We start from the raw sequence: 27,609 nt of genomic DNA, 5'->3' as shown, positions 1-27,609 counted from the left end.
AAACTTGAACCTGATTAGATGCAGATGACACTTTGTCCTGGATTTTCTGGTATCTGTTTCTGGTTTTGTCTCTGGTTTTTCCCTTTTCACTGAAGCACCCCAGACTTATTACATTTTACACTTGAGACATTTCCACTTCATAAACAACAACATGTTGCAGGTTCACCTCCTCATACATGTTCTAAGATCATTATCCAAGAGAGACGGACACAAAATGTGCAAAATTAACAAGCTGGCACAGTTTAAATAAGGCCCTGCTTATCTTCAAATATTCATCAAATTAAATGAACTAAATCTGATAAGCAAAGCAGAAAACCAGGTGGATTTCTGTCAGTTGTTTATACGTATGTATATGTATGTTTGCATGTAAGTGTACTTTCACTTACTGTGAAGGTAGTGAAGTAGTAGTAGTATCTTTTTACAGAAACGGTTTTCCTGCCAGTGTTTTACGATTATATATGACATTTTTTGATTAATATTACTTCTTTAATGTGTATGTTGCATTTGATGTTTACATGTATGCTCATTTTAACTGCTTTATATTCTGTTGGGTAGTTTGATATACAGCAATGCCTCTTATTCTTTAAGATGATCATATGTGTGTAGTATTGCTGTCCTATGAGAACCATGTATCTCCAATCAGTCAACTTTTCTTGAGCTCAGAAAAACAGCCATGTTTACTACTTTGTGACAATTCATGTTCCTGTTAATCCAAGAGGCTTTTTAAATAGTTTATTTAGCATAAGAAGTAGGATAATTTTCTCAACCCATAAAGAAATTTGGAGATACATGATTTTCACTGGACAGGGAGGGCATGAAAATTTGATTTGAGCATCTCTGTTGGTGAGAGGTTATTTCTTCATATTCTTGTGGGTTACATATCCGCAAGACTAATTTTAATCACTGGAGAGTTGCTGACTCGACTTGCCCTCCATGGTAATGATAATTATTTTGGAAATTTTCATTTTTCATTGAGGAAGTACTGTATATCCGAGAGGATTATCGGTTCCTCTTTTTTTAGAGGTCTGGGAAACAAGAAGGGAAGTTGCTGTAGAAGACAAATGAGAATAAATAGGCTGAACGTCCAGTAGCCAACAGTTCTTGCAACAAGTGCTCAACATTTACAGCTAAGCTAGTGGGTAAGTACTTGACTTGAAGACATACATTATTAAATTCATGTATTTTTAGGACCAGAAGGTACAATTGAAAGCCTTTTAATATTTTTTAATGTTACCAGGATGCCATTTGTGATTAAAAAAAAATTTGGTTCTATTTCCTTATCTTTATATATACATTTCTTCTTTGGATCTTGACATTTTCAGATTTTGCTGTCGGGCTTTCTGCCTACCATGACACTGAATCAGAGGCTGACTCTGCTCCTGCTTTTGGGACTCACTGTCACTTCAGCGGCCACTTCTTGCATTTTTAGTGAGGATGGGGCTGGTCGTTGTGTGTGCAACAGTATGGGTATCCTCAACCCAGAAAATTTGATGTGTCTCCAGGCTTCGGAGCTGGAGCTGAGAGATGGCACTCTGGATGTATCTGAGATGGCTGTCTCTGGTCTCACTCTTGGTTTTCAGATGATCCAGATAAATAAACTAATTTTCAACAATGTCACCATCTCCTTTTCATTCATCAGTGTAGTGATCAGTTTTCTGCCAAGGAATTTGAACGAAATTCACATAATTTCCTCCACTCTGGAAGTTGTCCAGCATTTACAGCCTCCATTGTTACAGGAAGCATCTAGAATTAAAACCCTCTACCTTGAAGACACAACAGTGGACCCCTCTCTCCTACAGCCCTCCTTTCAGGCCCTTCACCGCTGGTTGTTTGGCCCCCTGAAATCTCTTGGCCTTGTTCGTTCTGGACTAGTTGAGACCGACTGCATTTGGGCTCAAAGAGTAGAAAACCTGACTCATCTAGATCTGTCAGAGAACCCCATCTCTTACACTAGTCTACAGAATATCTCTCATTGCGCCTCTCTTTCATTCAAGTACCTGAAATCCCTTCATCTGAGGCACAGCAACCTCACCTCCCTCCAGTCTCTCTGCACGCTCCTGAGTCTCACCCCCACCCTCACTCAGCTTGATGTCAGCAGGAACAATTTCTCCATCCTCCACTATCCACAGTGCTTCCAGGTGAAGCCGCTCACAATGCTCAATCTCTCCCACTCAGGAATCACAGAGGTTAACGAGTTAACCTCTGCATCTCTGGAAGAACTGGATCTAAGTTATAATTCTCTGGAGGTATTCCATGACCCACCACAGACCCTGAAGAAGCTGTTTTTGTCTAATAACCGCCTCATACGTCTCCCCTCTCTGGATAACCTATCTCATCTTCAGGTGCTAAAGGTGGACAATAACCGGCTTACCGTCTTGATAACAGAGACAGATGTCAGTTTGAGCACACTGGAACAGCTTGATACTCTGCACGCAGGGAGGAACCCATATCAGTGTGACTGTGCCCTAGAAGAGACCATCACCTTCCTGGACAGCGCAGACAGTGTGTCTGTGGAGGACTACCCTGAAGACTTTCTGTGTGCTACACCACTGGCCCAGCAAGGGACTCAGATAATGAATTATTTTCCTGAATCATGTGTGAAGCCGACCAGTGGAACCCAACATCATGGCTCTCCTCTCTGGTTCAACCTCTTTGTAGGTTTATTGTCATGTCTGATTTATTTTTGTTGATGTTTCCAGCAGATCGGATTCTTGTTTGGGTACCACTTTCTAATCCACCCTTTATAAAGGGTTTAACTAATGGATTTATTAAGTTAATAAATTAGTTACTAAACCTTGTATCAGTTATCAGCTATTGTTAATAACAACTTTTTGCCAGGTTGTGAAAATCCCTTTGACTGATAGGATTGCATTCGGCATTACTTTTCCAGAGGGCTGCAGAGGATCTGGACCAAAATCAATTTGTTGACAATTAATTTGACATTTATTAATGGATTACCAACATGTATAACTGCACTAAATGAAATAGAAATGATAAACAAGATCACAAGGTAGATTTATTTATCATTTTACAGCACAGGGTTAACTAGACTAAGCTGTAGTTCCCTTTTATGGTACAAGTCTCACAGACTGACGGAATAGGCTGCTCTGATGTCCGGTGATATGGAAGCAGGCAAAATGATTTTCACAACCTGGCATCTCAAATGTGCTTTTATAAATCTGATCCCTAAAGCCTTATAAATGATCAAACCAGTAACTGTTAATTGATATTAATTTTATATAATATAATAATAATAAAGTCATTAGTTACAACTTACAACCCCCTTTTAATGGATGCCTTATTAGAAGCTGGTTCCCTTGTGGGTAATAAAATGTAAAATAGAGAACAAATCAGTTCTAATAACACTGTCACAGTTTCTTTTTGTTTATTGTTTTTTTTTTTATCTCACCATTGATTAATATTGCAGAATCTTTGTATATCTATATGATTTAAAGTGAATGATCAAATGAAACTTACTTTTCACTATACTATACTTGTTAGTAATATGATTTCACTCTGATCTCTTTGTTATATAATCCAAAAGAACATAATAAAAATGTATAAGTGCTCATCGACAACCTGACCTCTCTGTCCCTCTTGGTAACTGCACCCCGATCACCTGAATAAGTGAAAGTAGATTCTGGCTCATTAATATTTCAGCAAGGTGTAATAAAATCCGGGTGACCCAGTGGCTGTGGTACAGGAACTTATGGGATGGCCACTGTGAACATGAACGCAGCTGTAAGTACCTTCTTTTTACAACCACGTTAGTAACAATTAAAAAAGAAAAACTTGACCAAATTCCATGTTTCTCCAGTTGTGTGAGGGAGCTGAAAGAGTAAGAGTTGGAGTTGTACTTACAACAGTCAAAGGTAAAGAAAGGACAGAAATGTCAAATCTGTATGTTATGCTATGCTGTTGCTGTGGATTTGTGTTTAAATTTGTGTTTTTGTATGCACAGAGGGCAAAGAGTGTGTATACATTGGTGAAGAAGGGCGTGGTGTGGACTACAAATCACAAAAGGATGAGGTAAAACATTTGAATTCACTCACACCTACAATCAACATTCAGAAATGTGTTTCTCAAAGCTCAAGCTGTTGTAATCTGTTTTCCAATCAGGAAGCAAAGTCCTTCTCTTTTGACCAAGTTGCGACTGTTGACAACATCCAGGTACAGAAGAGCTTTTGACTATTGCATTTGAGCTATAGTAACAAATACTGGTAAACTAAAAGTCTGAATATAAACCTGCAGAGTTTCCACCCTGAGCTCCTGCAGCCCCTCACTGAGTCCATATCCAGAGGTTATAATGGAGCGCTGCTGATATGTGGAGCCTCCACAGAGAAGATTAGTTTTCTGATTGATCAAAGTATCATAAAACAGGTGGAGCCCAAAACAATCAATCTGAATATTATTGAGTTTCATGCTTTGTCACTATTAATCTTACTCCTCACTCTATCTTAGGTCTTGGAAAATCTGTTTAGTCATATGTTGTCACAGATGAAAGAGGAATTGTTCATCTCTGTGTCATTCATTCAGGTTTGTCCTTCCGTATAATAAAGCATAACCACAAATCATATTAGACAAAGTATGGTGCAGGATTTCTTCTGATATGTGTCAGACAGTTTTATCCAGATGGCAGTGCTGTGGATCTCCTGAACCCTGGTAGACAGACACTAAAACTTGTGACACACCCCGCTCTTGGGAGGTGAGTCCAGATGATGACCACTGATACCTCAAGATAGATCCAATAACTAACAAATGCATATTGAAATGGCTTATCCATTCAAAATCTGTACAATTAACTGAATGAATGTTTTTTTTTCTCAGTCTTGTAGGAGGTTTATATGAGGTGTGTGTGTGTTCAGCAGAAGAAGCCTTTACTCTGTATGAAACATGCAAGGAAACACTGAAAGCCAATGCAGGCTCCATTTCCAGCAGGTAGGTCGAATAAACTCTGGCCAAGTAACCCATTAACTTAATTGCTTTGAATGGATTAATTACAGTGGCCGATCACAATAGAGCTAAATGTCTTACAGTCGCATGAGTGATTGGATTGTCATCTGTCAGATTTATCTCGGCTGCACTGAATGCATGTTGTTATTGTCTCTGCATTTTCATGTTCTGTACTTCCCTCAGATGCAGTTCCCTGTTCTCAGTGGCTGTTGAGTGGAAACTTCTTCCAGAGGAAGTGGAGCCACAGGTGTGCTGCAGCAGACTGCAGCTGTTCAGCCTGGCAGGAGGTGCCAGCCAGACTGACCTCAGAGGGTTGGTCATTTACTCCTATACTGTGAGCTATCCATTACAGCCAGGGGAACTAAAAATGGTGTCATAATGTCCGTTAGTGTTAAAGCACTGTTCTGACTGTGGCCACCCATCACTCACATGATTATTCAGGAGGAAGAAGGGAAGGGGTTGAACCGTCCATTCACCACCTTTCTGGTTAATAAAAAGGCTTTTGCTGGAGGAGGAAATGCTTTTAAGCAGTAGGAAAGCATCAGTTACAACCATTGGCAGTATATATATATATATATATAAGGTTACAACATATAAACCCTTGTTCAGTATTTTCCTTGAAAGATATTTGAAACAACAGGCCTGTTTGACATGTCAAAGTAAGAAAAGTACAGTTGTAAATAATGAAATTAAGGCTGGCTGAATTCCTTTCAGCTGCTTCAGTTCCAGGGTCCTGGTTTGTGCATGCTGCCTCACTGGCATACTGCCATGACTTACTGGGACATTTGACAAGAACAGATGTCATTCATATGACTTGTGCTTTTCCTACTATAGGTTAAAATGCCTGCTGTAAAAAAGGACTGTCAATTGAGACAGATTAACAATGAAGACAACATCATTTGCTTCCTGTGTCCATGGCAGGACTTTATTTCAGTCAAGTTTTATATCCACTTTAATTGTTTGTGGATGTGGAACAGTTCCAGTAACACCTCACAAAACAGAAAAAATAACTATTGACATTTTGGAAAAACATTTTGCTGACTGTTTAATTAGTAGTGGCAATTTTAAAGTTGCAGCTTGAATATTGCAACAGTAAAGTGTGTTGATTTTTTTGTACACTACCAGCAAAAAATAGGATATTGTAAAGATTAGTACACACATTGTATTCATTAGTATGTGGTGTTAGTATGTTAATAGTTGAATACTCTCCAGAGTCAACCCACTGATGAAGGTTGTGGACCGAATCCAATGTGAAGCCACAACAAGCGACAAACTGCTCCACATCCTCCTAAACGATGCCTTAACAGGAAACAGTAGGACGGTCCTTATTTACTGCATCCAGCCTCAAGGTAAGTTATCCTCTGAGCCCAATAACACTAACTTAACTAGATTCTTTGAGCATAACAACGACTATCTTTATCCACAAGGTCTTCTAGATGATGAGACCCCCTCTGCTTTAGCTTTGGCCCAGAAAGCGAGAAGTTTGGTGACTAAGGCCACCGCCGCCCGCTGGTGTCCAAGGGCAACTGAGCAAGAGATCAGAGATAACATCACTGCGATAAGAACCAGGATAATGTCTCAGGGGGAAGATGAAGTTCACAACACTTACAGGCTAGCAGAGCTGACCCAAAACCTCCAGGTAATTCATAAGATGAGCCTAACACTAAATAGTGCTTTCTCGCCATCTTCAGCAGGGACTAATTGGAGGTCAGAGCTCAAATAACTTCTGTGATCTCTCCAACAGATTGTGAAAAATCAGTCATGGGAGAAGAGGAGGGAAGAGTCAAAGAAGATAAAAGGGAAAACACAGGTTTCTACATAAATTATTTACTCTTCCACACAGATTTAGCAAAATGAGAACAAATTGTGTGTTTTTCCGAACATAATAATCACCGTATTTTGCACTGATTTGGCAGAGTTGTCGGGCCCCAAACAGCAGCGATAATAGTGAGGGTACAGACACAATCAAATATTTACAAGACCAGCTGAAACAAGAAATGGAAGAACATATCAGAGGTAATTTGCTGTGATGTGAAAAATGTGTCAACTTTTCTAGCAGTGGCATCACTGATATGTGTTTATTATATCCACAGAGGGTAAAGGGAATGTAGAGAAAGTCCAGGAAAGAGTAGCAAGAATCCAGGAGCTGAGGGAGGCTCTCAGAGAGGAGACACTGAAGAACGGGGCTGCGACAGAGAAATCTGACCTCTGCCAACAAGTAACACAATCCATCTAAGCCCTGCCATTTTAAGTATAATACTGTACACCTATACATCCAATTGGTTAATGTGTTTACAAGGCTTTGTGAATATCCTATTAAACATATAAATAAGATTTATGTGTGTGAGAGTGGGCAAGCTGCACTAAGACATTTATTTTGCCAATTTAATGCTCAGTCTCAGTTGGAATACAACAAAGCACAAGAACGGAGGAGGCAATTTAAGGAGGACCATGGGAGATTAATTCAGGAGGAGGTGGAGAAGATGGAGAGAGAGTTGGCACAGGAACAGCTACCGGTGAGATAATGAGATGCACTGTTGTTTAACATTATTCAGTTTGTGATCTATCTTAGCTGAGAATGCTGAGTCAGTCTAAATTAATGCAAGGGTGGATTTATCGTGGGCAGTGGAAACCACTGCATTTGCAACTTAATTCTGTTATTTTCTTGCATTTTTTATGGTTTTATCCATTCCTCTGATAGACGGAAGGCCCCCAGAGAGAGCTGCTGGTGCTGACCAGAGAGAGGCACATCCTGGTGCTGCAGATGGAGGCCCTGCGCGCTGAGGCCCAGCAGGCTGAGACAGACCTGCAGAATCAATACCACAGGCACCAAACAGAGCTGCATTGTCTGAGAGAAGAGAGCCTGCAGGTGAGGGTTTGTTGGATCAGTGAGAGAACAATGATTCAAATAATTATGTCACATTTTCATTTAATTAGTTTATTACTATTTTTCACTAGTGTCTTTTACAAATAGATGTATAGGTGATTCGGTCTACAGCAAGAAGTAAATGTGTTTGCATGAGTCACCTGTGCTTTTCCCAGTTTGTTTTTCTGTGTTGTCTGTTTTGCTGCTCTCTAGGTATTCAGAGTGTTTCATCAGGTAAGCGAGGAGCAAAGGAAGATGTCAGAGGGCAGATACAGAAGTGTGCTGCTGGAGGCTGTGCAGGATGCCGTCTACCTGTCTGCCCAGAACCAGCAGCTGCAGGCTGACAACAAACAACTCCGTAAAGGTCAGCGTATGTTGCGTAACTTCTACTAAACTGGCTGTTTTATTACAGAGTTTACCCTAACCTCTGAAGTTAAATGTGACGGGGATGCCAAGCGATGATTCTTCCTCCCACCAGCTTTTAAACATTCTTATTTTTCCTTTGACAGCACTGGGAGAGTTAAAGGATACTCTAGCTGTGCGAGGTGATCCTAAGCCTGAGCCGCTATCTCAACAACAATGACTAAACAATGTTTATGAATCTGTTTGCTTAAAGTAAATCATGAGAAATAAAACTGTTCTTGACAATTTATTGGTTATCATTAACACACTGTGTAACACTTTGATATTAACTTTGACGTTCTTGGCAGAGGATGCGATACAAAACAAAATCACTGAGATGACAATAGCAGCACTCTTCAGAAATATATCACTGAAGGTATAATAATACTTGCATTATTATTTGAATTGTACAGTGTAACAGGATTACAAGTTAGTCTTACATATGAATTGTAAAATTAGGCATCAGCTGACATGACACATAATATGGTATATGGTAAATACAAGTGTTGGTTTCCGGATGTTGAAGTCAGAAGGCAGATGGATAAAAAGGCAGAAAACAAATCACATCTGAAGCTTAAAAACTAGAATACAGAAGTTTAGGTAGACTGCAACGTTTTGGGTTCAGTGGGCCTTGTGGTTCGTTTGGTGGAGACTTTACTATCTGTAGTAAAGGTAAGCTGCCAGTCCAATCATAGAAACGGGAAGGAGGAAAAAAGGTGTAAGCTGCAGCCCTAAGATGACCCAAGACAACAGAGCATTAACCAGCATGGAGCAGGAAATGACAAACAGTCTGGTGATCCCGCTGCCGTGCTTAAGCACCACAGACATCAGGAGTCCGTTAGCTGCCTGCCCTGCTATAATGGCCCAAACCACCCCTGAGTATCCCTCTAAAAAGCTTTTTTCACTCCCTACAGCGGAGAAGGAGGAGAGCCCATTGATGGCCACACCAAAGACATAGAGGTAGAGATTCTGCAAGCTAAGCGGCAGCCTCTGGCTCTTCAGCACCCTCTCTGTGTAAACTGCTGCCAGGCCTGAAACACAGCAGTACACCAGCACAAGGAAAAGCCCCCAAACTGTGATATGAAGCCTGGGAGAGCCCTTAGCTTCAGCCCTTTCAGGGTCCTCAAGATCCAGGCTGCTGTAGGTGTGGCACACGCCTGCGCACATGAGGAGCCCCAGAGCTAGCCACTGAGCAGGCCGGAGCCTCTTGCCCAAGCAGAAGGAGTACAACAGGGCAGTGGAGGCAATTTTTAGGTTAGAGAGGACTTGGTACGAGCTTGGGTCCATGTAGGCCTGCATGAGGACTACCAGGTTGTTGTTGAGAGCGTATAGTATGGCAGGGACCGCATAGGGGGCCACAAGGATTAGAGGTGGAGGAGCATTTAAGGCGGATGTACCCCCAGTTAGAACAAGGGTCGCCAAAGAAATCAGGAGTTTAGCTAGCTCAATCATAACAACACATGATGAGGGATTGAAAGGAACTTGACCGTCTACTTTGGTGAGAGCGATGAGTGGCGCATGAGAGCCGTAAATGAGGACCATCAGCCCAAAAAGGACACCCCACTGAATCCTTTTCACCCACTGTCTCCTAATCCCTTGCCGGGGAACTGGGACCCACATTCTGGATCACAATCATCCTGATTTCTAACAAATCTAGTACTAACTATAGTGCAAAAAAAAAAAACTCACTTTGTGGCTGTTTTTAAATTAAACAGCTATAAATCTCAACAATTTAAATATCAATTATAAAATACTTACATGCACTATTCTCTGTATAACTGTATATATCTTTATATGTATTGAAGTAAACAGGTGAAACTGCCTGTTTTACACATGAGCTAACAGGCTTGGATAACTGCTCCAGGCAGCAAAAGTTATGAAATCTGATGGACCAAACATTAAAACCTTGTAGGCACAAAGGCTTTCATCTTGTGTGAACATCAAACAGATACAAGTGGAAATGAAACAGAGAAGTATTCAACTAAAACAAAAATGCAAATTTAAAAAAAATCCAGTCTTTTACTTTGAGTCCCAATTGAAATTCTAGTTATATAATTATATCCATAGTCCAGTCTACACACAAATCTTGAAGGCCGATCCGTCACCAGCCGCTGACAAGCCAGCAGCCGTAAACAGTGTTTCTTTATCTTGTGCCCGTTATTTCACCGGTAAGAGTAGCAGTCAGCCCAAATTACTTTGGTCCTTTTCTCGAGCTGTTTATGTACTCTTTCACGGTCCTTTCAATGTTGGGCACCTGATAGTTCTGTGCCGCGTACATGCCAGTGATTGTTCCCAGCAGCACTCCCAGGATGGCAGAGGAGCGTAGTTTGGCCACCACATAGCCGGCCAGAAAGCCCTTCAGAAACGGAGATCCCAACACTGAGCCTCCCTATGCAAGAGAAAAATAATAATAATAGATTTTCAAGCATGGTCAGAGCACATAAAAATGACATAAATGATGAATAAATCATCAATAATGAGTAAACACATTTATAGTACAAGTAGGGTAACATATTTATCACAATAAACCATCATATTATCAACAATATAACAGTAAATAATCACTAAACTAAAGGCAAAGGAAGCGAGAAAGAGTATACCGAGATTCCTATTATTTCCTTACCATCAGTGAGGAGAATGTCAATAATACAACAGGTGAATTAAAGAGCAAATGTTCCTCCATTTCTACACACACACACACACATATATATATATATATATATTATATATATATTAGAAATACATTCACCAAACATTAAACCACTTACCTGAGGGATTCCCACAGACACTTCGTTCTCCACTCTCCTCTGGATTTCCTCCAATTGATTTTTGAGCTTCGTCAGATCTTTTAACTGTTTCAGAGGATCCTAAAATAAAATGTAAAAATGTGCAGCATTTGTATTAGGACACAGTTCGACAGCTCCGACGTTAATGTAACTTAAGACAGGATAACTAACGTCGCCGTACAACATGGCCTAGAGTTCACAGTTACTGCCAGAATCTCCCACGAAGAGCTTCTCTGACAGAAAAGCTACTTTTCTCCAAGTTTGTCGGATAGCAAACAGAAACACAGCCCGAGGATTTATCCATCTAATTTAAAAGCGACCATCGCCCCGGTAACTCAATTGTAGAGAAACCGTGTTTAGCAGTTGATGTCATCTGACGAAACACGTGAAATTAATACATTTAAAGCCAGAGCACAGGAACTCACTCACCTTGTCATCCGCCATTTTCGCTCAGTGGTGTGATCAGTGCTCGACTCAGAGGCCTGAGACGCGTTCTCGCTCGATTAGTTTGGTCTGGGTGTGATCGTTTTGAGTGCGGTGATACTGGGAGTTTAAGTTGTAGCTCATGGAGACATATTGTTGTGCCACCTTTATGAATTACTGTTTATTAAACCTTTTTTTTTTTGGAGTAGTGTCTCAGTAGAAATCCTAAACATATCAAAGATAACTTTACAGAATAACTTGAAAGATTTATTCAAGGATATAGATCTGTCTTTCTTAAAGTATTGCCAATTCAAAAACATGTTTTGGTGGCTCAACTAATTATCGTCTCTCATCTGGGTTACAGTAAATATAGCTTTTAATTAAAATGTTCCTGTATACATTAATAAAGCTATCTCTTTATGGTTCTGTGTCTTTATCCTGCTGTTGGGACATTATTTGTGGCCTTGTTGACACTTATTATGATATAAAATCTTTGTTGAGGTATTACATTTAATAGTTATCTTTGCAAGGTTTTATATGTAAATTCAAAAACAAACTGTAGCCGATATGTAACTATTATTTCTTTTAATGTATTTAATTATGTTCTTTTTCTTTATTTATTACATCATTTTTAACTTTCTTATTTTAACAACATTTTCTATTTTCATTACATTATTTTTTTCTATTTCTCTATTTTCTCGTGATCCTACTTGTCATGTTATACCACATATGTTGTACTTTTGGACGCACTTAACTGTGTAAACATCTCCAGATATATATATATATTTTATGATGTTATGAATAAGTAGCTCTAAACTATGTTGTGAATTTTTTTATTTTGTCGGGGGATGAAGACCTTATTTTCCTCTTTTTCTGATTGAATTTAACTCACTGTTACACTTTCTCGCTGTTAAAGAACAAAAAAGTGATTATTACAGAAACATTTTTGATGAAATCCCTTGAACATATGTCAAATGAATAGCTTTTTTTTCTCCTTATGTCTGTCCTTATTAATCAATTTCAAGTTTAGTTATTATTCTATTGATTGGTGTGACGATTATATTTATTTTCAACTCACTTAAACTATTTATTTGATTTATCTTGTATTTTCATTTCCAATACTTATATATATATATATATATATTATATATATATATATGTATTATGTATAAAGGTGTCTCTATTATGTTGTGTTTATTTTTGTTTGACCTAATTTGTACATTTTCAGAGCGAAAAGAGTTTTTTTTTTGTTCCATATTGATCAAGTTTCCAATCTTCAAATATGACATTACACTGTAGTATTTCATTGAACACACTGATTGATTATAAAGGGAAGGTTTGTTGACACAATGTGATCAATAAACACTGTCAATGCACTCTGAACGTCAGCGGTATCGACGGTCTATGGACGCACGCGTTACTTTCACGTGTCAAAAACGTCTTCGCTGATTGGCCAGTACCTGTTTATTCCGGCATTTGATTGGTTGAAGACCATAGCAACAAACCGCCATGTTTTTACAAGTCGACGAGAAACGAAGCTACTTTACAGACATTTATACATCGCAAATCCTCGATTAAATATGAAACACAGGCACTTTTCAACATTACTGACCGTCGGCACAATGCCTGACTTTTTCGGCGACTTCTAAAGGTTGTTCAGACCAGATTGTAGAGCCTCGGGTCATCGTAGGTAAGGCTTCAATAAGAAGGCATTTCATTGGATAACTCGGTGACTGTGCAGGCAGTATAAACACACGCCATTAAACCTACTTTTAAAGCATGGAAGGAGCAGTGTTATTAACATGCCACACACGCTTTATTAGTCTACTTAAGAGCCCTGTGCATGACAACTTCCCATGATATTTTATTTCGCCTGAGGCACTGTGTTGATATATTATCTCTGCATAAAGTACCGGCCCGTAGTCATACTGCCCTACTTTCTGTTTCTTTTATTAGACAAAGTATCTGTATTGGCCTCCTGTCAGCAGTGAGCTATAATAAACTTTAGAAATCCAGTTATCTAAAGTGACTCTGCACAATATCGTATCGTTTACACATAAGGGTATTAAAAGCACTATGCAATGCAATATATATTTTGTTTTTCCTTTTTCTTTATTAAGTTAAAACACTAGCTTTTGAAAAAAAAAAACAGTGCAATCTGATACAACTTCCTTGCAAAACAAACTAATCTCATGCTGTCTTCAGGTTGGCCCTAGGTCTTTGGAAATCATGGAGAAAGTGGAGGTGTTTGAAGTTATGAAAGTGACTGAGGAGGTGGAGAGCTGCTACAACCAAGTGGAGGTGACTACCCCAAAAAAGAGGAAGAGCAAAGCTCAAGAAGACAATGTTGAGAAACCTAAGAAACCTAGGTAATGTACATATCCCAAAGGGCTTTTACACACAGCTGTTAAAATATCAAAGCATTAAGTAAAGCCCTGTCATAAAGCCTCCTTTCTCTCCCATTGACATGTACTGTCAAACTAATCTGTTTGTTTTAGGTCTGCCTACCTGTTATACTACTTTGATGTTCACCAGATTATGCAACAGGAAATCCCTAATCTGCCACAGTCAGAGATCAACAAGCGTATCAGCGAGAGCTGGAAAAGGCTCAGCGTAGCTGAGAAAGCCTACTATCTGGAGAAGGCCAAGTCTGAGAAGGAGGGTACAGACACAGTAAGCTCCAGCCTCAACTTTTTATCTAAGCAGACCAGTGTGTCTGAGCATAACCAGGGAATCTGAATCGTGGTTGATATGAAGTAAAACTGCTGACACAGTTTAAGGATCATTGATCACGTAAATGATCAAAAAGTCCAAAACGAGTTACAGAAAAGTCTGATAAGCTGAACAAAGTCAGAATGATTGTTTTCCTGTTTAATAGATTCCAATAACTGCAGGGATAGTAATGTGTATTCTGTCAGAACTGTTGTGTCAGTTGAACCAGTTAAATTAATGTCAGTGCCGAGCAGTCAACCAAAGCCAATCTTTTTAAAAGGTTTGCCCTTGATGGAGTGCTTGATTATAGGTATAAGCTGTTGAGTATATCAGAGCCCTTCTTTATGAATACCCACTGCAGAGCACTGTTGTAGTCAATTGGATGAATTTCATGTGTAATGAATACATTTGGCACATGTAACTACAGATAAAGTCAGAATGAAGTGACCTATTTGCATAGCAGCTTTATCTCAGTAGTGGCCTAATTCACTGCTGTATAGTGTAATGTCAAAATGATTCTGTGCAATTTTCCTGATTGTGCTTCTCCCTCAGTCCTCTCACAGCCCCTCCAAAGACCTGCCAGGCTTCCGCAAAATCCTCCCCAGAGCCAGTTACTTTGTGTTGTCTAAAGGCTGCCCCTCAAATCAGCAGCTGGGTGGCTCTCAGCCAGAGGTGAGCATAGAGACTCTGGACCCTCCAATGGAGGGAGGCCTGCCTTCCGTCTCTCTCACCCAAGAGTCCCAGTTCACACCCCTTGGGTTGGCCGAAGAGGTGGAACTTTCCGAGCAGCCCATCATTGTTGATAACATAGCAGAAGAAACAGCAGTGGCGTCTCATCCCACGGACCCACAAGGAACCCCACCTTCCACTTCCTCTGTTTCATCCAAAGCCACAGCATCCACAGACGCCCATGTCTCACAAGGCTCTGCCAACCTTACAGCAGAGGCAGTCATGCTGAAAGGAAATGAGACAAGAGTTACTGGTAGTGGTTATGGCGGGGTGACGGTGCATCAGATACAGCAGGAAACCACACAGGTGGTTGCCATTATACCAACCCAGGTGAGATTTAAATGTCAGCTGAATGAGCTTCATTTATTTAAGAATTATAAGGGCTAAAATCTATGCAGCTTATTATTTTAATCACAAAAAGTATTTTAACTAATGCAGTGAAGTCATTTGTCCTTTACTTCAGAACCTGCTGGAGCCCAAGTCTTTGGCAGGCATCAGCTCTGTGGGCCCAATGATGATGGTCTCTGTAGGTGCCAGCATAGAACAAAGTGCCAAACCTTCATATAAAATGGTAAGCAGCCATATTATTCATCCACTTTATAAATGTCAATACTAAAATTGACAAGCGTAGAGTTTGCACACAGAAAAAGACAATCAGGAAAATCATTCAGATCTTATGATTGGGGATGGTAATAGCAGTTGAGAGACACAAACTTGCATGTTTTCCTCTTTTAATGCAGTCTGTGAAGACATACACCCGGAGAGGTCGAGGGAGGTGTCTAAATCCTGGTTGTTCATTTGTGTATGTCACCCGCCACAAGCCACCAACGTGCCCTGAATGTGGGAGCCACTTGGGCGGAAAATGGATACCTGCTGTAAGTGTCAATCCATATCTGAATGAAGAGATTAGGGATATTCAATCTTATATGAACCTACAGGAGCTGTGCAATGATTCAGCCTCCAGTCTGGACCTGCAGTTAAAGTCAATTAACTTTGGCTGCATTTATATATCAGGCAAAGAAGACACTGGAGAAAGGAGCTGCGTCCAAGCCACAGAAAGCTGAAACCAAGCCTAATGAAAGCTGCCAACCCACACCTCCCCCTGCTCAGGAGGGGAAGGCTGATGTCAGTAAAACAGGCACTACTGGGAGCAAAAAGGAAGGGCGAGTTCAACGGTGCTCCAGAAAGCAGCATGTAGTTGTAGCTGGAAAGCCACTAGAGGGCAGCAGCACCAAGGAGCAGGAACAAACAAAGTGAGCACCCAGGAAGTTTTTGATACCACAATCCAGGATTGGTGTACAGTCAGCCCCCATTTAAATATTAAGCATGTTCTGTTTGTTATTTGGATCCCAAAAGCATTTTGACTATGTGGACTGTGACGACTGAGGGAAATTTGAGCAGATTGGTGCTTTAAGACTGATTTTTGATGCTGAAAGAGTCTTAAGATTCTGATTATCATTTGCAGCAAATACACACATTGTCCCTATTTTGAGTGTTTTGATGTGTTTATTTGAAAGGCTGAACTGTATAAAAGTGTTGGATGAATACTATTCATTAACGTAAAAATATGAACCGAGCAAAATTATAATGACAGCTTTGTGTGTTGTCAAAGCAGCTGTTTTTATTCACTTGCCGTACTTTCCCTCTGTCATTGAGTAGCCAGTTGAAAGACAGCCATAAGGACCCGACAGTCCAAGGTCAAGACAGAAGCATTGCCGCTGTTCAAAAGAGGCCTGTGAGACCCATCCTTCCTGCCTACTATAGCACAGGTGAGATAAAATATATTACACACAATATCTGTTGTCAAAATAAGCTGTCACCATATGGATTTACATATTGGCTTGTGTTTGCGTTTCTAGGCCGCAACTTGTTTCAGATCTTAACTGTCCCACCTGACAAAGGAAAACTTCAGAGTGCAACAAACAATAAATCATCCACTGGTACTGTGCATCATTTGATTTTATTTTCTATTTATACTTTATTAATCTTTCAGGCTGTAGTTTGGATATAGTTTAATTGTATGTTCCTTTAGTGCTTATAGTTGACACACACAGGCTACCTTTATTATACAGAGAGGAAGTGTTGTGTTTCTATAAGTAGAAAACGTTCTGAGGTTTCCATTCTTTGTTGATGTGGCCATTTTCTAACCACAGTGCCTCGAGAGAGTTTCTCAGGTCTCAAACCCAGCACTTTAAAGCAGCTTGGCCAGACTGTCCCCACAACCACAGCCAAGCAGGTTAACACACACACACACACACACACACACACACACACACACACACACACACACACAAACACTTAGAAACATACACAAATAGCAACAGCAAAGATGCACATTTGGTCCAATATCTTCACTTTCTGCATGTGTTTCCAAAGGATTCTTCAGTTCCAGCAGATGGAAGCCAGCCTGTGTCTTCAGTGACTGACAGGAGAGTGAATATCCTGTCATTTGTGCCTTTTAAACAACAAACCGTTTCCAGCTTTGTCAGTATACTACTATTATTTTTTACAATTAAATTTTTTAAATTAAATTACATGCAATGATCCTTTTCAGATGTAAATTTGTTTCTGGATATCCTTTTTTGTTTCTTTCTCTCTTGAAATATTGCTCTTCTTTATTCTTTTAGGAATTGGGACTGTCTACAGCACGAGGAAGGGGTCGGTGCAAGAACCCGTCCTGTGACTACATGTATAAGAACAGACACAAACCTGCAGTGTGCCCTAAATGTGGTTGTGAGCTGACCCAGAAGAACGCCAAGGGAGCAAAGGTGAAAGCTTACTTCCTCCAGATTCGTCTCAAGTGCAGTTACAGTAGGAATAGTTTCCAGCTACATCTCTAACCCCTTGACCCCCTTTATGAGTCTCAGGCCAACCGTGGATCTCTGAGCAGTTGCTTCTTAGCATTCATCTATGTAGACTTAAGACCGAGAACAGGCCTTTGATGTCAAGTCATCTTTGCCGTTTTCTTTTCAAGAACTGATGTATTTGTTTGTTTTTTTTACTTCTAGTTGTAGAACTTTGTTTTTCTAATCTTATCATCAAGGTCTGTCCATTTCTCCCAGTATGGGAATTCATTTAAGAATGAACAAACCTGTTTGTACAATTTCTTTCCTTCCATCGAAGCCCCTCAGAACTCTCGATAAATTGCGCTTTCTTTTCTTTCCTTTCGCAGTCTGGGACTCTGCTCGATCCATACCAGGCCCTGAGTCCTGCGCAGAAGGACATCCAGCGCCAGAATACCCTGCAGTTACTGCACCGTTCTCTGCAGATTCCTGAGAGCGAGGCCGAGCTTCAGGAAACGCTGACCCTCATCCAGGAGCTCAACAGTCTCCAGATCGTTTTGGTTCAACCAGGAGACCAAGAGCGTGAGGGCGGTGTAGAGACGGAGACGCTGGTCGAGTCTGGGTGGCCTCAGTTCTATGAATCAGCAGCTACTCACTGTGGACTGTGTAGCTACCCCCTCTTCAAAGGAGGTCAGAGGTGAGAAGATGGGTAGAGGGATGACAAAGTGGAGCGGCTCCCTTGCTTCCCCTCATTATTTATGTGTTCCAACTATCCTGCTTCTTGTTTTTACTGACATGCTGTGTTGATGTCCTGTTCCCTAATGTATGCTCTTATGTGTGTGTGCTTGTATGTCCCAGTACTGTTGCAGGACAGGAGGACTGCTGGCTCCTTACTGAGACACTGATCCAAACAGCATCTCTCCAGCTCAAAGTGTGTCTCAACGTTCAGTGTCTGGCTCTGCACAGCTTCACTGACCTGCATCCAGGTAAACGCCCCCCCTTACACTCGTACATTGTTCAACTACTTTTACATCAAGCGTCGACCAGTATTTTCTTCCTCTTGGTTCACTGTCCTCTTGTAGTCAGAGGCAACTCTGTGCATTTGTTCACACACAATATCTCAAACACAGCAGATCAGATTATGGGTGGACCTCTGGGAATTATGTGTATTACTGCTGTTTCATCATTTTCAAAAATACACTGATTCCTCCGAGGTAGATTCTTCTGCTTTTGTTTAGGGTGACTGTCTCTATGTCAGACACAAGTTGCTGGTTAGACTTTTCCTAAATTATAATCAGTGTGTTGCTGATTGGCCAAAAGGGAGCACCAAAACTGGGAATTACGTGTGTATAACATAAAACATCTAAGATTCCCATGAAATGTGCTTTTCCCCATTTATATGACTTTGCACCGACGACAGCTGTAGCCAGAGGCCATGTTATGTTTTCAGATTGTTTGTCTGTTCGTCAGACGCACTCTCATGAATGCGATATCTTGGGAACGCCTGGGGAGAATTTCATTACATCTGGCACAAACGTCCACTTGGACTCAACGATAAAGTGATTATATTTTGGTTGTCATAGGCCAAAGGTCACTGTGACCTAAAAAATTCCATAATTCACATGATAATCATGACAACATTTCACATAAATGTCTTTTTTTCTTTTTTTTTTAATACATTTCCAAATAGGAAAAAATGATGACGTGATTATTTTATATCTAAAAGGTCAACTTTTCTGCTATATCTTAATGCGAATTACTTTTCTTGCCATTATTCAGTGCCATAATTCAGGAACAGGTGAGATTGTGACAATTTTTCACATTTGGTTGGATACTGAATTGGTGACACTAATCTTGGGTGCCCACCTCTAAACTGTGGTGGTTGGATAGATTGTATGTGCTGCCAGGTTGTAGATGTGTGTGTAAGCCATTTACATTTTTAGAATTTGTAGCTTCTTTGCAGCAACATCCATATTTGAAGCATTGTCTCCTGTCCCGGCTACAACTTTTCAGAATCAGCTTTATTCACCAAAATGTGAAGAAATACCAGGAGGAATTTGACCTTGTTTTTTTGTTTCTCTCAATGAACTTGCACACTAATAGACATACAGCAGTAGTCCACACAATCTCATTGGTTTTGCTGATATTGAGCTTCAGGTGATTGTCGTTGCAACATGTGACAAAGCTCTGTATCAGTCCTCTGTACTCCTCTGTAAATATAGTAAGTGAAAACAGAATGTTTCTTACTGGAAAATATTTCACTGGATTCATACATCCATATATCAATATAGTGATAATTTCCATTTTACCAGATTAATTACATTTTAATAAACTCCCTAAGTGTCTTCAGTGTATATATATATATATATATATATATTGTACGAGTCTGGACAGACATGGATGTAAACTGCAACCTGAATGGGTAGTAATTCTAGTTTTTGCAGGACTCATTCATTAAACAATACCAGCCGAAGAATTTGAAAGATGCTTTGCTTATTTGAATATTTGGCTGATTAATGTGGCAAATAAAGATCTCAGACACAGCATTTTGGTATCAATTTGCAAAAACTATTGTTGTTATTATTATCATCATTTATCTCCAATGCCCAAACAGAAACTTTCTGTTGCTTAGTATAATAAACAGTAAGTAATTATTGGTTGCAGCTTTTCATACTGTCTTGTTTTATTAGTGGCAGAAGCCCACAGTTAGGCAATATTATGCTCCCGTATTCATGGTAACAGCAATAATGAGTCACACTGTATCAAGTGCATGTAAATGACTTGGCCTGAGGAAGATGTTTTTTTAAACTTTGGTATGGCCTGTAGCCAGCTTCCTCTGTGAATTAAAATCTTTTTTTTTTCTTTTTTTTTTACAGGTTTGTTCAACATTGGGAACAGACTGCTGGTTAGTATCGACCTTTTCCTCAAGATCAGGGCCAGTATCAAACTAGGGCATCCCCCCTCTCAGGTGGCCAGGACCATACTAGACCACGTCCCGAACCACCCTGGTAAACACTATGTTCAACTCTACATACATGAATCCTAACACTTTATTACTTTAATTTTGTCTGGCATTTTGAACATTTGCAACTATGTTTCTTCTATCTATTCCAGTATGTTTCCTATAAATTTCATTGTGTCTTCCTCTTTTACATCAGTCCATGCCCTGAGTCCAGAGGAGTTGTCTCAAATTCAGGAGCTTCTCCTGAGTGGCTACTGGGCCTTTGAGTGTCTGACAGTGCGTGATTACAACGATATGATCTGCGGCATTTGTGGTGTTGCTCCCAAACTGGAGATTGCACAGCGATACGCGAGCAACGTACTGGAGCTAAAGAACGTGGAGGTGAAATATTAATGCAAGAGAATGAGTGGGGGAAAAAAGCCTAAAATAGAGTCAGAACAGTACCATACAGTGGTTTTCCACATGTAAAAGCTAGAGAAAGTTGGCTTGTGAAGATGTTTTGTGTGTGTGTGTGTGTGTGTGTGTGTGTGTGTGTGTGTATGTGTGTGTAGTGACCTCTGCACATGATTACACCCATTTGATTCTGTCCACAGTTTACCTGGCCTGAGTTTTCAGTCTCCGATGAAGTACTCGTGGATGACTTCTGGCTGACCATGGAGAGTGAGGCTATCGAACAAGCGACTTTCCCCACTGACATCCCTATCACACGGGTGGATGCGTCTATCATCGCTCCCTTCATTCCCCCACTGATGAGGAGTCCTACTGTTATCAACACAGAGAAGGACAAGGTCCTGTCACACACAGAACAGCCCTCAGGTACCTGATTCTTTTATACTATAACTGATTTTAAACTATAAATATTAGTTGTTAATCTTGTGACTCGAAAATTGGTTACAGTGGCTTATGTTGACTATAAAGAAGTATTTTTTAAAGAAGGGTTTTTATCACCTGTTGTAGGAGATCCATCAGTTTTGGTGCGTCTCATTCATGATGGTCAGCTGAGACTCGACAAGATTGAAGATCACAGTGAGGACGAGCTGAGAACAATACTGGACCGCTGCGGGGCGAGCATCCCCCCAGGCTCCACTAAGGTGTGTGTGTGTGTGTGTGTGTGTGTGTGTGTGTGTGTGTGTGTGTGTGTGTGTGTGTGTGTGTGTGAGAGAGTGAAAAACAAACAGAGAAAAACATGTGCTTATTATGTTCACATGATTTTGCCTTTGTATGTTAATGACAGGAAGTAAACGCATTGACTGTAAAATACTGGCTAAGATACAAGTGTTACTGTTTGAGTAAATACACTAATCATGGGATAAATTCTTGGTCTAAAGAACAGGAAATCCCCCTCCCCCGCACCCTGGGACTGGTAAGACTTTGTCTTGCTGAAGGGTATCTCAGCAAGTTGGTTTGCTTGAACTTTGTTGAAAGATGGTTTCCTCATTCATCATTCTGAGTTTGTGTTAATCTTATCTTTGCTCACTCTAATGTACTCATATCTGTGTGGGAGTTTGTTTAAATAAAAGACGCCTTTCTGTCTCTCTCTGTGTTAGAATGAGCTGCTGGCCTCCCTGATCTCCTTGTACACACTTGTCCACAGTGGCCTCTCCACAGCCCCACAGCCCCCTGCACACCTTACTGCTGGCAAGCTGTCCAAGGTCTGCCCCCACAAGGTAAAAACAGCAGCCCTGCCAGTCTTTTAACCAGTCCTTTCAACAGGTAAATTGACACAAAATGTTGCGTGTTAAAGCCCCAAATGCAAAAATCGGTCAAAAACAATTGTATGTGTTGGATAGGTAAAATAAAAATTGAAACTCAAGTGTCCCCTGTGTGTTTGTTAGGACTTTTGAGAGGATTTTACTTACTCCATTTCCAGGTGGTGTGTGGCTCTAAGTACTTGGTGAGAGGAGAGACGGCTCGAGACCACGTAGACCTGCTGCTGTCCTCTCGCTACTGGCCCCCAGTCTATGTTAGTGACTGTGCCCGTCAGGTGGCGCTCTGTGCTGACATGCAGTACCCAGAACTAGCAACCCAAATGTGGGGCAGGAACCAAGGCTGCTTCTCTGACCCTTTTGAAAAGCCAGAAGTGAGTGATTTGAATTATATCCAATTGTCTATTAGGAAACAACAAACAAATGGTTTAGTGGTCAATTAAAGTTAAACCTGTGAATTCAATCTTGTTTTCTGAATTTTTTTTCCTTTAGTTTGTGTCGTGCGCTGAACTACAAGACCAGCCGTACAGCGCTGACCTGTCGTTGGTAGCAGAGAACCAGCAGGTCCACCCCATCACCAGATCGTCTTGTTGCTGGCTGGTTTATCCCCCTGAAGCAGCCCAGGAGCCTTCTGCTCTCCCTTCAGAGCACCACTCCATGATCCTTTGCAGAGATCTGGAGCCCTATGTCGGCTTTATGGCTGAGCTGGAGAAAGAGAGGGAAGAGGAGGATAACGAGGGGGCAGAACAGAAAGAACAGACAGACAAAGCTGAGAATGAGTCCACAGAGAAAGCGGTAAGCCGCGCGCTGCGGCAGCCTGTGGTTTTTAACAACACCGCGTATTACTACCTTTACAACCGCCTGGTTGATTTCCTCACCAGCAGGGACATCGTGACCCAGCAGATCAACCAAGTGGTGAAGGCCTGCCAACCTGGTGAGGTAGTGATCAGGGATGCTTTATACCGACTGGGAGTGGCACAGATCAACACAGAGAAAGAGGAAGATGAAGGAAGTGGAATGGAGGGACAGACACAAGAGGGAGGAACAGAGACATATGAGGTTGTACTTCCTGAATAAAAATATTCAGAATTGGACAATTAGGAGGCAGACAGAGGGATGGAACAAAAAGCTAGCTGCAAAGACAAAGACACAAGTGCAGATAATACGAGAGAGTTTGGAAGCGATGCAGCGATAAGCGATATAACCCCAATGAGCGAGGAAGCAGAAAAAGCAAAGGAGATGTCAGAGTTGGAGACTGCTTTACTCTTCATCTGGAGGACTAGCCTGTACAACAGCACATTCAATCAGCTAAAAATAGTTGTCAGGTTTTACTGATGTGCGGAAGTAGGCTGAATGTGGATAAAGTGGGTTGGACCTTTATTATAGGTAATGAGAAAACATGCAGAGTGGTCAGTAATGTTTACTGTGAAGAAGCTAACAAAGAAATAGAATTTCAGATTACAGGTTACAAGGTTATCTTTGAACCATCTTTAACTACGGTACCAGTGAGTGTGACAGTAAATAAAAGTCAGGAGGCTAGAGATTGAAATTGCATTTCTAAAAGAATGTAACAATCTTTTTTGTCCTTTTATCAATAGGGTGCCAAGAGTTAAAGGACCAGTGTGTAAGATTTAGTGGCATCTAGCACTGAAGTTGCAGCTTGCAACCAACTAAATACTGCTCGCCTTCCGAGCATAAAGGAGAAACTACAGTGGCCACAAAAAGTACGGAAAATGTGAAAGGCCCTATGTAGAGCCTGTGTCTGGTTTGTGCATTCTGGGCTACCGTAGAAACATGGCGGTTCAACATTGTAGACTCTGTAGAGGAGGATTGGCTCCCTCTGTAGATAGAAATGGCTCATTATAAGGTAACGAAAACATGATTCTTATTTTCAGGTGATTATACACTAATGAAAACATACCTATTATATAATATTATATTCAGTTTCTGACAGTAGATCCTCCTAAATGTTACACACTGGACCTTTAAAAGAAATGAAAGTATGCACAAAGATTGAGTTTTAAATCTAATTGAATGCCCTCATGTGACTTGAAGAATGTAAACCAGATTTTAATAACTCAGCTATTTCAAACCTAAATACACACTACTGGTCAAAAGTTTGGAATCCAATATATAGATTTTTCTTTTCTTTCCTTCAATACTGGCTATTGTAACGAAGATAAAAAAGTTTTTGTTGTTAAGCTTACAGTTTCTTTTACCAGTTGATGTTTTAAATTCTTATTTAACTGTTGCTAAGAGGTATCTGTGTCTTTCTGTTCTTTTAGTTGTCAGTCTGCTTAAACCGTTGTACAGTCTTCTGTTCTCCATGTACAGACCATTTCTGTTTTTGCAAACCTTTCATGTATTTATAGGAGATTTTTGTACATCTCAAAAGACGACAAAAATATGGAGTCGTTCTCTCGGCCGGCTGACTGTACCGAATCAAGCTTTTGTGCCAGGTGATTCCAAACCTTTGAGCGGTAGTCTATATGTTTAACCATGACGGATACGAAGTATTGTTTTCCCTTTTATGTTCGGAGACATGTCCGCTTTATGTTTTACAATCTTACCTCTCATCTGACACTTGTTGCCTTTTAGACTGATGTTCGCATTTGAAAAGTGGTGATAAAATGTCATTTGTACTGAATCATAACGTGGTGATGGACCTTGTGGCCTTCGCTTTAATTTACTTTTTTTTCTCTCAATGGACAACATACCTGTTGACCAATCAGCAGTCAGCTTTTGAGACTCAACTAAAAATATTTAGTAGATCTACCTGCATAAAGTGCTTCAGAAAGATTAAGGTTTTTTTTAGTACTGGTCACTCATGCTTTGCTTAACAGTTAAAATGAAGACTTACGTGAAGCACTGAGGCTGTTCAGACGGTTGTTTTGAAAATGGGTTTATTTGCCAAGACTCCATGTGTTTAGTAGGGACACCTGTCTGTCAAAAGACATCACAGCAGCCAAGTATATGTAGATAAAGAACATATTGTTGAACCAATTATGTCCTGTAAACAGCTGATGTGAAAATAAATAAATAAATCAGTCCTTACAGATTTTGCATCTCTGTTCTTTAAGTTATGCACTTGAAGCTTCTTTTATCAGAGCTTTGACTACAAATGCATTTATCAGTATACCATAAGTGGCGGACAGTGGAGAGACACATGAGGGACGAGGGTTTGCTCCCTTGTATCTTCATCAAAACTACCGCTGATGCATTACTGTCATTCTCTTTCATGTGCTACAAACAGTGGCTTCAAACATCATGTCATGGTTAGTGGAATGCCACAGAGCAAAAAAGCCCCACATTGTGTAAAGTACAGTAAAGAGAGGCACATACAGTGTCTATGTAGTTAAATTAGTGTTTGCTGTTCAATAGCAAACTGCTGATGTTGAATGTGATGAGAACTGAAAACCATGTACTTTGCTTTATAAACCTACATTCCTCAATTAAATTTTTCACTTCAATTTTATTTGTATAGCGCTAATTCATAACAGAAACTATCTCAGGACACTTTTCAAATAGAGCAGGTCTAGACTGAACTCTTTATAACATTATTTACAGAGACCCAACAGTACCACCATGAGCAAGCACTTGGCGACAAGGGCAAGGAAAAACTGCCTGTTAAAAGGCAGAAACCTAGGACAGATCCTTCGGCTCTAGGTGGGTGCTCGTCTGTCTCGACCAGTTGGGGTGAGAGAGAGACAGACAGACAGACAGACAGACAGACAGACAGACAGACAGACAGACAGGTGCACAGCAACAACAGTATTGGTACTGGCAATCTAGCAGGACCATGGCAGGAGGCTCCACTAGGATCGATAAGAACCTGCGAGACAAGAAAGCGAACTCCGGGGAAGAAGTGAAGTTAGTAACATGCATTAATGGGACATGAATGAGTGCAGAAAGAGAGAGGAAGAGAGGAGCTCAGTGCACCATGCCAGTGCAGAGAAGCTAGTACAGGAGAGATGTGATCTCTTTTTCTAGTTCCTGTCAGTACTCTTGCTGCAGTGTTTTGAATTAATTGGAGAGTTTTAATGGACTTATTGGGGCAACCCGATAATAAAGAGTTGCAGTAATCCAGCCTAGAAGTAACAAATGCATGGATTAGTTTTTCTGCATCTGTCTGTGATAGGATGTGTCTAATTTTTTTAATATTACGTAACTGAAAGAAGGCAGTCCTAGAGGTCTGCTTCATGTGGAAATTAAATGACAAATCCTGATCAAAGATAACTCCAAGATTCCTGACAGTGGTGCTAGAGGCCAAGGTAATGCCATCTAGAGTAACTATATCTTTACACAGTGAGTCTCTAAGGTTTTTGGGGCACAAGAATTTCTTTTTTTTCTGAGTTTAACATCAGAAAATTGCAGCTCATCCAGGATTTTATGTTCTTAAGACATGTTTGTAATTTAGATAATTGATTAATTTCATCGGGCTTAATCGATAGATATAACTGCGTGTCATCTGCATAACAGTGAAAGTTAATGGAGTGATTCCTAATAATTTTGCCTAAAGGGAGCATATATAAAGTAAATAGTATTGGTCCAAGTACAGAACCTTGTGGAACTCCATGACTAACTGTAGTATTTATTGAAGATTCATCGTTAACGTGTACAAACTGCGAACGATATGATAAATATGACTTAAACCAGCTTAGTGCGGTTCCTTTAATGCCAATTTGATGCTCAAGTCTCTGTAAAAGAATATTATGGTAAATGGTGTCAAATGCAGCACTAAGCTCTAATAATACAAGTACAGAGACAAGTCCATTGTCTGAAGCAATCAAAAGGTCATTATTAACTTTAACCAGAGCTGTCTCTGTGCTGTGATGAACTCTAAATCCTGACTGAAAATCCTCAAATAAACTATTGTTATGTAAAAAGTCACACAACTCTTTGGCGACTACTTTCTCCAGTATCTTAGAGAGGAAGGGGAGGTTAGAGATTGGTCTATAGTTGGCTAAAACACCTGGGTCAAGAGTGGGCTTTTTAAGAAGGGGTTTAATTACAGCTACTTTAAGGGACTGTGGTACATATCCTGATAATAAAAAAAGATTAATCAAATCCAGTAAAGAAGTGCCAATTAAGGGTACGACTTCTTTAAGCAGCCTAGTTGGGATCGGGTCCAACAGCCAGGTTGATGGCTTCGATGTAGAAATTATTGAAGTTAACTGATGAAGATCGATAGCAGAAAAACAGTCTAAATATATATCTAAGTTTACATTAGTTAAAGTTCCTGAACTTGGAGAGCCACTGATAACTGTTGATGGCAGTTGGTGATTAA

General features: G+C 40.4%; 5 protein-coding genes across 6 annotated transcripts; 3 read left to right on the top strand and 2 right to left on the bottom strand.

Annotated features, from left to right (window-relative positions):
* The first annotated feature begins 41 nt into the window (after positions 1-41).
* Positions 42-3,578, top strand: LOC127374375 (toll-like receptor 2). Its single transcript, XM_051419595.1, has 2 exons — positions 42-1,139; positions 1,323-3,578. Exon 2 carries the CDS (start codon positions 1,350-1,352, stop codon positions 2,688-2,690), a length of 1,341 nt encoding a protein of 446 aa, XP_051275555.1. The 5' UTR covers positions 42-1,139; positions 1,323-1,349; the 3' UTR covers positions 2,691-3,578.
* Positions 3,579-3,724: 146 nt separating this feature from the next.
* On the top strand, positions 3,725-8,465 carry si:dkey-201i24.3 (kinesin-like protein klp-20). Its single transcript, XM_051419588.1, has 18 exons — positions 3,725-3,741; positions 3,818-3,872; positions 3,962-4,029; positions 4,120-4,170; positions 4,252-4,380; positions 4,462-4,536; positions 4,623-4,705; positions 4,828-4,938; positions 5,137-5,265; positions 6,166-6,302; positions 6,381-6,592; positions 6,698-6,763; positions 6,870-6,969; positions 7,047-7,171; positions 7,350-7,469; positions 7,655-7,822; positions 8,033-8,183; positions 8,329-8,465. Exons 1-18 carry the CDS (start codon positions 3,730-3,732, stop codon positions 8,400-8,402), a joined length of 1,866 nt encoding a protein of 621 aa, XP_051275548.1. The 5' UTR covers positions 3,725-3,729; the 3' UTR covers positions 8,403-8,465.
* On the bottom strand, positions 8,456-9,857 carry slc35a4 (solute carrier family 35 member A4). The gene is given in 2 exon segments (XM_051419598.1): positions 8,456-9,811; positions 9,813-9,857. Coding segments are annotated over 2 exon segments (978 nt in total). The 3' UTR covers positions 8,456-8,878.
* Positions 9,858-10,127: 270 nt separating this feature from the next.
* LOC127374385 (SLC35A4 upstream open reading frame protein) lies at positions 10,128-11,549 on the bottom strand. The gene is made up of 3 exons (XM_051419608.1): positions 11,437-11,549; positions 10,990-11,088; positions 10,128-10,610 (listed from the first exon to the last, which is right to left on the bottom strand). Exons 1-3 carry the CDS (start codon positions 11,449-11,451, stop codon positions 10,413-10,415), a joined length of 312 nt encoding a protein of 103 aa, XP_051275568.1. The 5' UTR covers positions 11,452-11,549; the 3' UTR covers positions 10,128-10,412.
* A 1,382-nt stretch (positions 11,550-12,931) lies between these two features.
* Positions 12,932-25,376, top strand: hmgxb3 (HMG box domain containing 3). Of its 2 annotated transcripts, none has more exons than XM_051419576.1 (21): positions 12,932-13,120; positions 13,636-13,799; positions 13,929-14,103; positions 14,695-15,201; positions 15,335-15,442; positions 15,612-15,746; positions 15,886-16,124; positions 16,531-16,640; positions 16,731-16,811; positions 17,025-17,107; positions 17,248-17,355; positions 17,499-17,639; positions 18,044-18,351; positions 18,513-18,640; positions 20,531-20,662; positions 20,813-20,997; positions 21,210-21,432; positions 21,574-21,707; positions 22,164-22,283; positions 22,487-22,696; positions 22,815-25,376. In XM_051419576.1, exons 2-21 carry the CDS (start codon positions 13,660-13,662, stop codon positions 23,397-23,399), a joined length of 3,852 nt encoding a protein of 1,283 aa, XP_051275536.1. In that variant the 5' UTR covers positions 12,932-13,120; positions 13,636-13,659; the 3' UTR covers positions 23,400-25,376. The 2 variants fall into 2 exon arrangements, with proteins under 2 accessions (XP_051275536.1, XP_051275535.1); XM_051419575.1 differs by having other exon boundaries at positions 16,528-16,640.
* Positions 25,377-27,609: the final 2,233 nt, after the last annotated feature.

This window comes from Dicentrarchus labrax, unplaced genomic scaffold (assembly GCF_905237075.1).
Source record: "Dicentrarchus labrax unplaced genomic scaffold, dlabrax2021, whole genome shotgun sequence".
Lineage (NCBI taxonomy): Eukaryota > Metazoa > Chordata > Actinopteri > Moronidae > Dicentrarchus > Dicentrarchus labrax.
The sequence above is the reverse complement of the archived record's forward strand: the minus strand, read 5'-3'. Positions and strand labels throughout refer to the sequence as shown.

What these genes read in the sequence shown, in the direction of transcription:
- LOC127374375 (XM_051419595.1), top strand. Translation starts at nt 1,350, where the DNA reads ATGACACTGAATCAGAGGCTGACTCTGCTCCTGCTTTTGGGACTCACT.
- si:dkey-201i24.3 (XM_051419588.1), top strand. An exon ending in AGCTGACCCAAAACCTCCAG is followed by an intron (nt 6,593 to 6,697) that starts GTAATTCATAAG and finishes TCTCTCCAACAG; the next exon opens with ATTGTGAAAAATCAGTCATG. An exon ending in TGAGAGAAGAGAGCCTGCAG is followed by an intron (nt 7,823 to 8,032) that starts GTGAGGGTTTGT and finishes GCTGCTCTCTAG; the next exon opens with GTATTCAGAGTGTTTCATCA.
- hmgxb3 (XM_051419575.1), top strand. Translation starts at nt 13,660, where the DNA reads ATGGAGAAAGTGGAGGTGTTTGAAGTTATGAAAGTGACTGAGGAGGTG. An exon ending in GAGAAACCTAAGAAACCTAG is followed by an intron (nt 13,800 to 13,928) that starts GTAATGTACATA and finishes TGTTTGTTTTAG; the next exon opens with GTCTGCCTACCTGTTATACT. An exon ending in CCAAGGTCTGCCCCCACAAG is followed by an intron (nt 22,284 to 22,486) that starts GTAAAAACAGCA and finishes CTCCATTTCCAG; the next exon opens with GTGGTGTGTGGCTCTAAGTA.
- LOC127374385 (XM_051419608.1), bottom strand. An exon ending in TGTCTGTGGGAATCCCTCAG is followed by an intron (nt 10,611 to 10,989) that starts GTAAGTGGTTTA and finishes TCTCTTGCATAG; the next exon opens with GGAGGCTCAGTGTTGGGATC.